General features: G+C 37.2%; 2 protein-coding genes across 2 annotated transcripts in view; one reads left to right on the top strand and one right to left on the bottom strand.

Annotated features, from left to right (window-relative positions):
* LOC119416207 (GTPase HRas) overlaps nt 1-1,956 on the bottom strand; it is a 34,130-nt gene extending 32,174 nt beyond the window's left edge. The window contains exon 1 of the mRNA XM_037683408.1: nt 1,880-1,956. The gene's annotated coding sequence lies outside the window, so the exon portion shown is untranslated. The remainder of the gene's footprint in view (nt 1-1,879) is intronic.
* Nucleotides 1,957-2,981: 1,025 nt separating this feature from the next.
* Nucleotides 2,982-11,719, top strand: lrrc56 (leucine rich repeat containing 56). Its single transcript, XM_037682725.1, has 12 exons — nt 2,982-3,149; nt 4,245-4,332; nt 4,717-4,777; nt 5,679-5,775; nt 6,218-6,415; nt 9,000-9,168; nt 9,272-9,478; nt 9,636-9,703; nt 10,177-10,319; nt 10,512-10,714; nt 10,831-11,185; nt 11,575-11,719. Exons 1-12 carry the CDS (start codon nt 2,982-2,984, stop codon nt 11,717-11,719), a joined length of 1,902 nt encoding a protein of 633 aa, XP_037538653.1.
* The last annotated feature ends 900 nt before the right edge of the window (nt 11,720-12,619 follow it).

Below are 12,619 nucleotides of genomic sequence, written 5' to 3'. Positions count from 1 at the left end.
GGGGTATCAGCTAAAAATCCAATATCGTGCATCCCTAGAAAATTGTGTTTGTAAGTCGATTTTACACATTTACTGAAATTAAATCATAAGACTTTTTTAAAAAAAGAACATTTGTTGTTTAAACAAAATGTATTTTATTTTTGTTTTAGATTTGTGCATCTTTTGGCATGTAGCTTGGTAGTACAGCGCACAGCTGTTCAGACAAGGAAACATTAACATCACATCTCCATCACGTCACTGGACGTTTCCCAACAGTTCTTCCAGCTACCTGATTTTTGTGCCTTGCATGAAGGCTAAAAATTAAAAAATATATAATAATTAAAAAAAATGAAGGCTTAGCATTCCTTAAAATGAATTCATATCGCCCACCAAATGGTCCACAGATTTTTACTTTATGTTCAGAAATGACAGTTGTAGCTGCTTTTGCCCCACCTTAAAAAACAAACAAACAATAAAAGCAATCTCATACATCACACTCAAAGTACATGCCATGAATGACTCTCAGCTACTACTACCACATCAGTTGTACTTCAACCCATACTTTCTGAAAGTTTCATTAAAATCTGTTTAATTGTTTACAATATACCATACCATACCAATTTATTTATATAGCACTTAAAACAGCAACAAGGCCAACCAAAGTGCTGTACAAAAGAACACAAACATGCACAGCAGACAGGAAAACATAAAATAGAAATACATACATAATATGTTTAGCCAACACGTGCAGATGTTTTAAGCAAAAACCTTTGGCACTTTTCGTGTATGCATCGTGAATGACTTTCAGCTATAATAACCAGATTTTAGCACAATAGCTGCAAAACTGACTGAATTATGGCCATTTCTGAGTTTTCTAAAGTTGACTGTGGCAACCATCTTGAATGGAGTTAGCTCCAAAAGTTTTTTTTTTTTTTTGCAGATGTATATCCACAAATTATCTCCTAAAAGTTTCACTAAAATCTGTCAAGCGGTTTGTGAAATAGTGTGCTAATAGACATTTATACCCAATTCCTTCAACCTTTATTTATACAGGTTAGTCTCATTGAGCCTCGAGGACTCACTTACAGGAGAAACCTGTTAGTTACTGGCAAAAAATATATAAATAAAATAAATAAACAAGGATCTTGCACAATCAGGGCTCAGACTATGTGTTGGGGATCAGGTTCATCTACTTCCAAATTGTAGCTCATCTGTAATATTTGTAAAAAAAAAAAAACGTGCAGAGTTAAATATGGTAAACGTTTTTTTAAGGCTGTCAAATAATTCCTTTTTTTATTTATTTAAAGTGGGAGAAATGTTGCAATTCATGCAAGTTGGGATTGTATGACAGCTAAAATCTGTGCTGTCTTTGCCATCATCTATTTGCAGCTTAAGGTTTGAACCATTTTAGAAAAGTCATGCAAAAGAATCTGACTTCCGCCATTCAGTTCTTGCTCAGTCAGTGATGGGGCGTCACCCTATTTGTCTGTGGATCAGCACCTCAAACTCACTCCAATCTTTACATTTGGACACAAACTAACCCCCTTGTTTTCAAATGTGACTACTTCAATGGCTTCAAAGTAAGACGAAGGGGGGGAATCCACGGTAGCCTTCACTTCACTAACAAGTTTTAACACCCCAACTCATGACACTGTTAGAAATGAAGGTTTAGATATGGTCCATTTTATTAAGCAGGTGATTTATTCGTGAGTATTTTTTAGCTGTGTGTGGATGTTGCAGGTCGCTGGGAGGTGAATTAAAACGTTATAATAGCTAGCTAACACGTTTTCTGTGGACTGCAATCTCCTGCGGTGCCCAACCTTTAAAAGACGAGCTATTATGACAACAAACCGACATTTTCGACACATTTCTGACCCAAGAATGTAAAAAGCATACTCACAGCAAGCAAACAGAGGTCTAATTACCGAGGTGAAACGACGTTTGGTCTTCTGGCGGAGACTGGGGAAGAAAAAAAAATCTTTCAATTCCGTTGCCAACCCAGAAGAAGAAAAACGAAATGTCCCCCCTTGGCTCAGTTTGTCCCACTCGACTTCAGCAATACGTGTCCTTTTCTCTGTGTGACAGAGTTGGGTTTTCAGAGGCTAATATGCGCCAAAGAAATTCCCTGGTGCAGAATATGATGAGCCCGCGTTGAACAATGTGCTTCCAGAGAGCAGAGAGGAGCTGAGGAGTACACACTGAGCCCACGCCCAGCTCTATCAACCATGGAACCGCCCGGGTTACTGTGTTCTGTTACTGATGCGTTCAAACGTCGTCGGAAAAATCACACTGCTCAAAAATGATCACTGACCCTGAATCTAACAGACAAGAAAACGAGAGATGAATGCAGCGTTTTATTACATTCTGGCCAATCATTGTTATAATATAATACCGAGTCGACTTTTCCGTATCAAAACCGTAACCACCAGAAAGAGTACTTTTTTAAAAACATTTATTTATTAAAAAAAATCTCCTTATGCATGGACTTCAAAGCATTACTTTTTGAAACGTAATATATTTGTATATATGTAAGTCTGAGTAAATCACTGGCTGTTTCTTTGTGAATGATTAATCTAGCATGAAAATCTGTAAATACATAAGATCTACTATTGAACTTGAACTGCCCACAAAGACTACATGTCCCAGTGAGCACTGCAAGCGTATCCAGGAAGTTAATTCCGGTTGTCAAGTAAACTTTTGCCTTTCTGTTTAGTCTCCGTAAATATTTATCTTCTGGACCATTCCCCACAACCGGTAAAGAAGGTTCATAGTATCGCTAACATATAAATTGTAACTCCTTTAGAATTTGTTTTGAATAAATTAAGTATTTATTTACTTGCACCATAGCTGTGTTTGTTAACGTAACATTTGTAACAATTAACGTGACGCTGCTAGCTTGACGCGAGCTGTTTCTCACTCCAAGCTACTTTTCCATTATTATTTAGATTTTTGTATTGTTTATTTCAGACAGTTGTATTGTTTATTTCAGATATTCGCGAGGCATGAATCTCTGTCATAGTTCAGTGGCCCAGGAGGTTCGGCCTGGTACCGCCCGGGTTCAGGTGACTGAGCTGAGTGGATCAGGCTGCATCAACCCAACTCCCAATCCTGCTAAACCATGTGAGGACTGTGACACAGCAGTGGAACTTTATCTTTCTCCTGAAAGGCTGGTAAGTTCTCAGAGACCTTAAACTAAAGTCTATATTCACTCCAGTAATTGATACAACATAATTCAATACTTTACTGGTTTAAACATTTATTGAAGATAGTCTCATTGCTTGATACTGTATAGTACTGACATTTCTTTGTGATAGAAGCATTATTTTTTTTGCACAATCAAAATTAGGGTTGTAGAATAATATTGTGTGCATTACAATTAGTATAGGCTTGAAATGCTTTGGCAACACCCTCTAATTTGCTCCTGGTAATTAACTAGGTAAAATGGCTCATTGTCTTAACACTTATTTTCTCATTTAGTATAAAAACAGCTGATGAATTTTAACAAGACATTTCCCACTCACAAAGTTAGAATGAAATATAATTCCTTAAAATTCACATGTTTATGAATATTGGACCTTTAGTTGTAGTTTTAACATGCGTATATGAAGCTTGAGAAAACTCTTCGTGTCATTATTCATACTTATAAGCAATGGTCATATTTCTTATCATGTTATGGATCATACATGTCATTACCTATAACAGACTTTTGCAATAAACGTTTTAGCAAAGAAACCATTAGAATGACGTACAAAAATAGTTTTCCCATTTTTCACAATCTCAAAAATTGCTTAAAATTTACATTTACGCTCAATTTTTATTTCCATTCTCTTAATTTGGTTATAACATTTTTTTATGTATTGTCATCATTACACACTTGGAAGGGGAAGAAAAAGAGAATCAAGCACAAAATAGTTTTTGTACATTTTGCACATTAAATTGAAGGTTGCTTCATCTGTTTTAGTTTATCACAGTGTTAAATTTAATATTCAGCTGTAGCGATGATCGAATTAAACCAAAATACCCAGCAGCAGATTAGTTTTAGAAATAAACATTTTCTCCAGCACATACTGCACAGAAACAAACTGGTAAAATAATGAGTCAAAAATGCTTTTTGAAGGTGAGCTGGACAGACAGACTTCACATCACAGACTGAACATAAATATAATTAATCTAAAATAAGTTTTAAATAATTAACATATACATTCTGAAGACACAGTCTGATTTATAATGTTAATAGTTTTTCTGGTAATTTCTGTACTTTACAGGAGTTGTTGTGTGGAACTCAGAATCTTTCTCTTGTCACTTCACTGGAGGTCTGTGTAGACACCCGAGCAAATAGCCTGGGCAACTTAGGTAAGATGCACCTTCCATCCAGACATTTACTTTTCATTATGACCATTTATTTGAACCTTGCTGCTTATGCACTACACCTTTATTTGTTTGCATGAGAGCTCATAGTTTGCATGAGAAGCAGATAGTTGTACTTACCATTTGTAGACGACCAAGCTGATAGCAGTGAAGAAAGATGTTCACTTCACTTTGTTCTCTAAAATTCCTAGCTTGCATACCAGCTGTGTGAATGTGTGCATTACAGCCTGCCTACGAAAGGCACACTTTTTTAAGCAGTAGTGTTTGAATATTTGATTTAATCGTTTGGAGTTACAATATTGACTGACACTTACATGATCAGACCATTGACCCATTTTAAAAAGCCTCACATTTCTGATGATCTTTCAGGTTCTTACTTGCCTAGATTAGTGCAGCTGAAAATGAATAACAGCGTGATCACATCATTAAGGTAAGTAAAGTAAGACAGACACCATTTATTGGTCCTACTTTTGTCCTAGATTGTGGTTTTCAAAAGCAAAAATTGTAAGTGAATATTACCAATTTTCACATTTTCAAGAAGCTGCCAAAGATGTTAACAAATGTGAATGAACGCAGACTTAAGCCCCTCTGTAATTTTATCTCTAGAGAAAAGATAAATCACAACAGAATTATTGTCATGCTACAAACTCTATTCATAAGTCATTAAAAAACTTTTTTTTTGTAGATGGACAGTGCTTTTAGTGTGTCAGAGGTTACTCAAAAATGATACAGAATTGTTGCAGAGCAGCTGTTTGTTTTGTTCTACTGTGCCCAAACCTTTTGGAGGTTGCGTGTCGCAGCTTGTAAACCAGACAACCAGATGTTACGTTCAGTTCAGTTCTGGAGATAGACACATGTGGCGAACAAGTTCAACCAGCTTTCTCCCAGCAGGACACAGAGGGGTTTGTGGTATACTGACATATTTCTTTGACTGTCCTTCCAGTTTATATACAGCTGCAGCCGTGTCATCAGAAACTTAGATGAAAGTTTGTCTTTATAATAGGACAGGTAGAAACATTTAAATGCCTGAGAGATAAATAAGCACAAGCAAACAAACAAAAACAAAATAAAAATTAAAAAAAAAGAGAGAAAGGTGTTTACTCTAAAGCTTAGCCATGAACTGCTTCTGAGAGCAATTCCTGCTGTGGGCTGGGGGGATGTCCGCTGAAGATGTTCAATGAAGACAAATGAAAGAAAGAGGTGAGGATTGCACTTTGGGCGAAGGAAAAGGGAGAAGGAGCAAAAAACGTATGCAGCTTACGCCATAAATCACAGTGTTATGAGCTTGTGTCAGTCCCCGTTATGACTTTTCTGCTATTTTGTTCCTCCAGAGACCTGGGAACCACCCTCTCCCACCTGCAGGTGCTGTGGATGTCTCGCTGCTGCCTACAAGATCTAGATGGCATTACTACTTTCTCTTCGCTTGAGGTCATCTTTCTTAAGAACAAATGAGTCATAATGGACTCTTCATCAATTTCTATTCTGAGGAATATTTTCTTGAGTTTATGAAATATATTTTCTATACTTCAGTATAAATATTATGCTTAAATGGAGACAATTCATGCCATTTAAGGTTTCTGATTCAATACAATTTTTCAAAATGTTATGTATATCTGTTGTGATTTCTTTTTTCTCTTTATAATAGATTTTTCTTTTTGTACAATCTGATTTCTTTTTTTTTTATCATCCAGTTTTTAACTTATTTTTTAATCTTCCAGTGTCTGCATTTTTTTTTTTTATATATAAGCAGGTCATACATATTGTCTTTGTTATTCTCTTTATATTATTATACCTGGCAGTATTATTTGCTGAATCACACCTTTTTTCTACACCCACCTAAACAGTGTGTGATCCCTGTGTTTGTTTTCAGGAGCTCTACCTGGCCTACAACAATGTGTCCGACCTGAATCAGATTAGCATGCTGGACAAGCTGCAGTTGTTAGATTTGGAAAGAAACTCTGTGGATGACCTTGTCCAGGTTCAATATCTGGGTTTGTGTCACAAACTCCATACACTTACCCTGGAGGGAAACCCTGTGTGTACGCATCCAAACCCTACATCCTCTAAGGTAAAAGATAATAATAATTGCATATACAAATGAACAATAAGCTTTTTTCAAATTCTGAAAAAGGTAGAACATAATTAAATTAAATCAAAGAGAATGAATTTACATCCAAATGTAAGGATTTTTTAAAAGTTGCTTAACACACAGCTGTCACAAACAAACCCAAAATAGCTATAAATGTCAATTTTACAGATAATGATTTAAAATTTGATGTGGTAAGAGCTGAGAGATATTCACGACAAATACTTTGTGTAAACACATCTCGAAAGATCTCGCAGTATCACACAAGACTGTGCTATTAAGCTATTACTTCATCTCTTCTCAACAAAATCTGATTTTAGTTTCAAAGTCAGGCATCAAAAGCAGCGTATATTTAATGTTTTTGAAGGATGCAAGACCTTTCATTTAATATCTCTGTTAGAACATGTTCTCTGAGGGAGTTTACCTGTCAGAGCTGGGCAAACACGCTTGTTTTGATACGCACGTTTTAAACATAAGACAAACTTTTTTCCTGAGGCAACTATAATCAAATGGTGCAATGCTCAGAGTAATAGGAGTCTGGCAAAAGATCCAACCAAACCAAATGGTTGGAGATGAAAAGAACAAGTCTTGAGCAGAGTTCCTGAACAGGAAGTGTTTCATCAGCTCATCTTGTAAAAGCCAACTCTCGACGGCAGCTCCACTCAGTATCTCCTGTGTCACTGAGCTGACACACAAAAAGTGCTTGTGGCGATCTGATCTTGCCTCACAGGAGACATGAAAGCACCAAGCACACTGAAATGATGAGATTACGTCATGGCAGATGGCAGTTTTATTTGGATGTTAGAATCCATACTCGATGTCAGCACAAACAATAGTTCGATGTAAATGTCTACATAAAATAAAACAATTTACTATCGTCATTGCTGCTGCATAAAGCTAAACTGCTTTTCTACTGGTTAGCTGTGAGTAATTTGTTTATTTACTTGTATTTACAGCATTAATTAGGAAACTAGGGCAGTGAGCGGAGATGCTGAGCTGAATATGTATTAGGGCTGTGCTTTGTAGTAACTGTGGAAATCTTGGGTTTGCTTTCTTGCCAAACACTCCTTTTGCTCTCTCACTTTCCAGCACACAAACACACGTCCACTCACTTCCTCTCTGTTAGTCCCCTTTCTCCTTTTATTTTTTGTGTCCTCCTTGCCAGCCTTTTGCTCTCTTTTTCACTCACTGTGTGATTTGGTGAAAGCGAGGAGTGCCGAGCTCTAATTTGGTTGCTTGTGGATAAATCTTTTACAGGACCATCTTGGCTCGGTTTGTCTTTGGTTATGTAACTGTTTAGCACTCAGTAATAATTATATATATTTTTTACCAGCACTTGATGTAAGTTTATCAAATGTCAAAACAGAAATAAATATATGTATTGAGTTACTGTAGGTGTGATGGCACTCAGTTAAAAAATGTGTGGGACAAGAAACAATGTGTAAAACTAAAAAGAACAAAACAAAAAAAGCAATAAATAGAATTTGATTAATAAATAAATATGAACCTCTCGGAAATATTTAGGCAGAATACTAGTTCAATACTGGCAATATGGTTGTGTGTACATAACAGCTCATCCTAAATAGACTGAATATTAAAACAAAACAAAAATAAAAAGGAAATAAAATCACAACACAAAACTGTGAATTGTGTATCTTATATAGGTTATGTTTTTTTTATTTGTCGTTCGCACGACATGTAGTACATGTGATGTAACGAAATTGTGTACACAGGGTCCCAGTTACATCCAACAAAAGTATAAATTGTAAAGAAAAACAGTAATAAGATCTAAGATATGAACAAAGAAAAACGTTAACTAAAAATATGCTAAGCACTAGTAGTAAAAAAATAATACTCTGAACAGCAGCATGAACATGAGTCTGTGGGAGCAGATGAGTACGAATGAACACAGCAGCATGAAATAAATCAGCAGCATAAGATCAGCAATATGGATAGTCAGCAGCACATATCAACAGTCAAGTGGCATTACAGTGATTTTTGTCACAGTGATTATCCTGGTTAGGGATTCATGAGTCTAACAGCTTCAGCGTAGAAGTTCCTCAGTCTGGTGGTTCTACACTTAATGCTCCTCAACCTTCTGCCTGAGGAGAGCAGGGCAAAAAGTGACTGTGCTGGATGAGTGGGGTCCTTCATGATGCAGGGGGCCCTCTTCCTGCATCTACAGGGATATACAGTACTGCTTAAAAATATTTTTGAATTAGTCAATATTTCAACATATGCAGTACACAACAAACTATTTGGCAAGTCAAAATAAATCTTTAATTGTAGGAAAATGTAAAATAAAATAACTGAACATTTATTGTTTTGATTCAGACTTGTTATTCCAGTGCTTGTCTACGTGAATGTCAATAAAAATGTATGAAGAAAAGGAACTTTAAAATACCATTATAACTGGAAAACATTTTGGATCCCTGTCGGTGTCCATTCACCTGTTTTTAGTGGGGGGCGGGTTCCACTCCTTTCATTATTTAGTTTAATCAAATGTTTGTCTACCAAAGTCTAAGCATCCTTCCGTAGCCTTTTTTTCCCCCCATCTTTGTTCTAGGTGGGTGGCTATAGCTATCGAGCTGCAGTGAGGGAGTTGGTCCCTCAGTTGCGCTACCTAGATGATGTGGACGTTGATGAGGACGGTTTGGCCTGCTGTAGCGTCACAGGAGAAGACTGGGACATTCTACATAACTCTATTAAGAAATTGAACTCTTCTGAGGCTGCCGGTACCGATGGTTTGATTTTTAAAAACAATATTATTGTCTATACAACCCAGTCAATTGCAACTGTCTTAGCTGAATAAGCATCTTATTTTTGTATTTGTGGAAGAGTTGGCAGATAGTGTACACTCCTGCAGCGCACACAGCTCTGCCAGTCGTCCTTTTACCAGCCCCGCAGCTGTCAGGCCTCTTTCATCTCCAAGCTCCAGACTCACACTGGCAACTGACCCTGGAGTTCTTTCCCCTCCTGGATCCAGACCTGGTTCTTCAAACTCGGATCTAACAGTGGAAGAAGAAACCAGCACACTAATACATGGTGGGACATTCCACTCATCATTACATTGTATTTAGTTTTAGCGGCTTTTTAAACACACAAAGCATCTAAACCATCAGAATTTTCTCCTTAGTGTCACCAAGAAACCAAATCCATGTCAATGAACACATCAGTGTCTTTCATCTGCTTGTTTGTGAAGGAGCTGGCAAGATCCTGTTTTGTGGAAACCCAGTTCAGGCTATTCGAGCAAGGCGAGAACAGCTGAAGGTAAGTGGCAACAAAAAACATGTAATTTAAAAATGATTTAATTAAAAAACATAACATTTTGCCTTTTAAAACATCTCACTTAGTCGCTTATTGGAATTATTTATAGTTAAGTCCATCTATCATTTCAGTGCATTAAAGCTATTAGTGTCAGCTGAGAAGAACAAGTTTTATTAGTGCTGACGGGCCATGATGGCTGTCTGGCACCAGCAGCTCATCTATTTGCTGTCATGTCGGTCTAAACAAAAGCAGCTAGTGAACATGAGTACAAAAACCAGAGAAGACAAGCACAATGCATGGGGGACACATGATAGAGATAATGTGAAGGGGCTCTTGTTGAAAACTGGGATATTGATTTTGTTTGTCCTCTGTTTCAGTTTGAACCTTTCAGTAAGTCTTTATCTACTAATGTATTTAACTGTTAAAGTTTTTTTTTCTTCTGCACATACTTATTCTCACCCTCCTCTGCTGGACAGACAGCACCCACCAGATCCACTTTGACCCCTCGTGATCTGCCAATTTATGTACCAGAACACACATATGACCTCGAGGAGCCTGATCTTGGAGAACGTGTTGATGTTTTTGCGGAGCTCAGAGCCTGGAGGGAACAGCATAGCCGGTACTACATGATTATACTTTATATCATTTTGCTAGGCTTTTGGACGTTGCTAAATAGTAAACCCCTTATAATGAGCTTTTATCTTATCACAAAAGATAACCTTTAAGACATGAGTGGACCGTTTGAAAATGTGTACCTCTTTTTAGAGTGTTCTAGAATAGGCAATACATATATTTTTATTTTATTTTTCAGGCGCCTTGAGGTCATAGAGAAAGAAAGATCTCCACAGATCTTGGCTATTCATCATGGAGGTGAAGATGAAACCGATGAAGATGAAGGAGAAGGCTTTGTAGGTATGAGAACAAACAGCAGTGATGAAGATCGAGGAGAGGAGGAACGCTGTGACAGATTAGATACTGGCTCACTGGATTCCTCTTTTCAGTCTCTTTCCCCAGGTGAATTCTCACTCAACACAAGCGATTCTGAAAGTGTCATATATTTTTCTTTGACTCAGACTGGACAAAAACAAATAAGCTCTCAACTGATAATGCATTTATCTTGTTGTTGACAGATCTGTGTCAACAAGAAGGCTTGTCCCCTAACATGGCTCGACTGGCTCTGTCCTCGGACACCACACCTTCCCTTTCGCCTCCTCGCTGTGTCGCTGCAACTCCCACGAATAAAAAGTTGTCACAGATTCGTGCTCGCAGGCTTCATCTCAGCTCAGAACACTTACCTGTTGTCAGCAGGCAGAGGTGTGTCCGTCAAACACCTGCAGCAGAAGCAGACCTCTCGTCCGAGAGACTCCAACAGTCGGCGAGGACCAACCTGCCTCCGAGGACACCCATTCCTCACATACCCCACCCACCTTCAACGAGGGGTTTGCTTGGAGGACCAGTGAATTCATGGTATGAAATTAATACTAGGTGTATTTTTTTTTATTTTACAATCAAAATAGGTCAATCTTAGAACAAGTCTTTATTTTTATTTTCGTTGTAGTTAAAACATAAGTTCACACGAGGAAAAAAAAACTCAGATAATGGAGAACAAGAGAAATTATTTATCAAGTTACAATCACTTTTATCAACAATTACCTAACTATAAAATAATAGAATAATTGACAGTAAATTTCCACTTTTTTAGATTTTTCTACCTGGATTATTGAGCATGCATCAGGATACATTTCCACTTAGTGCCTCAGATGTTTGTATTAAAATCTAGTTGTGATTAGATGAGTGTAACACATTAAAACATGTCATGTTTTACAGAATTGTAACATTTTATAGAACCTTAACAAAAGGTTTTTATCTTTCAGGGGGGATAAGGACTTGTCCAGATGGCATAAATCATCAAGAACCCTTAACAGACCTGCCATTTCTCGCCCACACACAGCCAGAGCTGCTCTACAGAAACACCACCACCTTCTCCAACCCTACAGAGGGAGCTCACACCTAGATTAATGCCAGGCTCCGCTTGCTTGTAGACATGTTTTCTTTTCATTTTCCAGTTTGTACACTTATATCCTGTTCCTCATTGCATCTTAGTCCCACTTCCCTGAAGTGAGGAGGAGACAGCAGAAAAGAAGAGTTGGAAAAAAAAACTCAGGTGGTCAATAAAATGAGATTATCTTGCTTCTGTAAACCAACATGTATCAAATATGCATGGAATCATCTGTCCACTATTTGATATAGTTTACTGCAGCATTACATGATCTCTAGGAAATAAGCTTAAGCAATAGTTTACTAAGGAAGATATTTAGGTTTAATTCAAACATAAAAAGTGTGACACATGTCTATTATATCACTGTATGTGACTCCTACTAGTGATCTTTCTTTGTGTCACACTTTCCTTCTGCTGCAGTTTTGGATTTTAAACCTTCCTTTAGGGGTGTCGAACTCAGTTACCAAAAAGAGCCATAATTTAAAAACTTTGTCTGAGCCAAGGGCCATTTTCAGCTGATACATTAACTCGAGTCAGATAACTATATCTTTTCTTGGTTGCAGGTTCATCAACAAGAGTTTGATCAGTCTCACTTGTCATTCTGTTGCTCTTTCCACATCAGAATCAGTAATGACAGAATGATCCAGCCTTCTTTCTGGCTTCAAAGTTAGCCAGCTGGCAAGAGAAGTCTATCCTAATTGATGTATTTATCAGGTTTTTTAAAAGAAAAAAAATTAGAAGGGATGTAATATTTTACATTTAAATTATCATCTTGGGAGACCAGATTTGGCCATGGCTCTTGAGTGTGACATGTTCCGAGCTGAAAGAATGAAAGTGGAGACAAAAAGGCACATGCAGATTAATATATGGAAATTACTCTTGTGAGATTATTCTTGAGATTATATCATTTTACATAAGGC

Source organism: Nematolebias whitei, chromosome 10 (assembly GCF_014905685.2).
Source record: "Nematolebias whitei isolate Nwh7 chromosome 10, NemWhi1, whole genome shotgun sequence".
NCBI classification, from domain to species: domain Eukaryota; kingdom Metazoa; phylum Chordata; class Actinopteri; order Cyprinodontiformes; family Rivulidae; genus Nematolebias; species Nematolebias whitei.
The sequence above is the reverse complement of the archived record's forward strand: the minus strand, read 5'-3'. Positions and strand labels throughout refer to the sequence as shown.

Excerpts from the sequence above, each read along its gene's own strand:
- lrrc56 (XM_037682725.1), top strand. The coding sequence starts at position 2,982 with ATGAATCTCTGTCATAGTTCAGTGGCCCAGGAGGTTCGGCCTGGTACC. Across the intron at positions 6,416-8,999 it reads CAAACCCTACATCCTCTAAG|GTGGGTGGCTATAGCTATCG; the intron begins GTAAAAGATAAT and ends TCTTTGTTCTAG. Across the intron at positions 10,715-10,830 it reads TTTTCAGTCTCTTTCCCCAG|ATCTGTGTCAACAAGAAGGC; the intron begins GTGAATTCTCAC and ends TGTTGTTGACAG.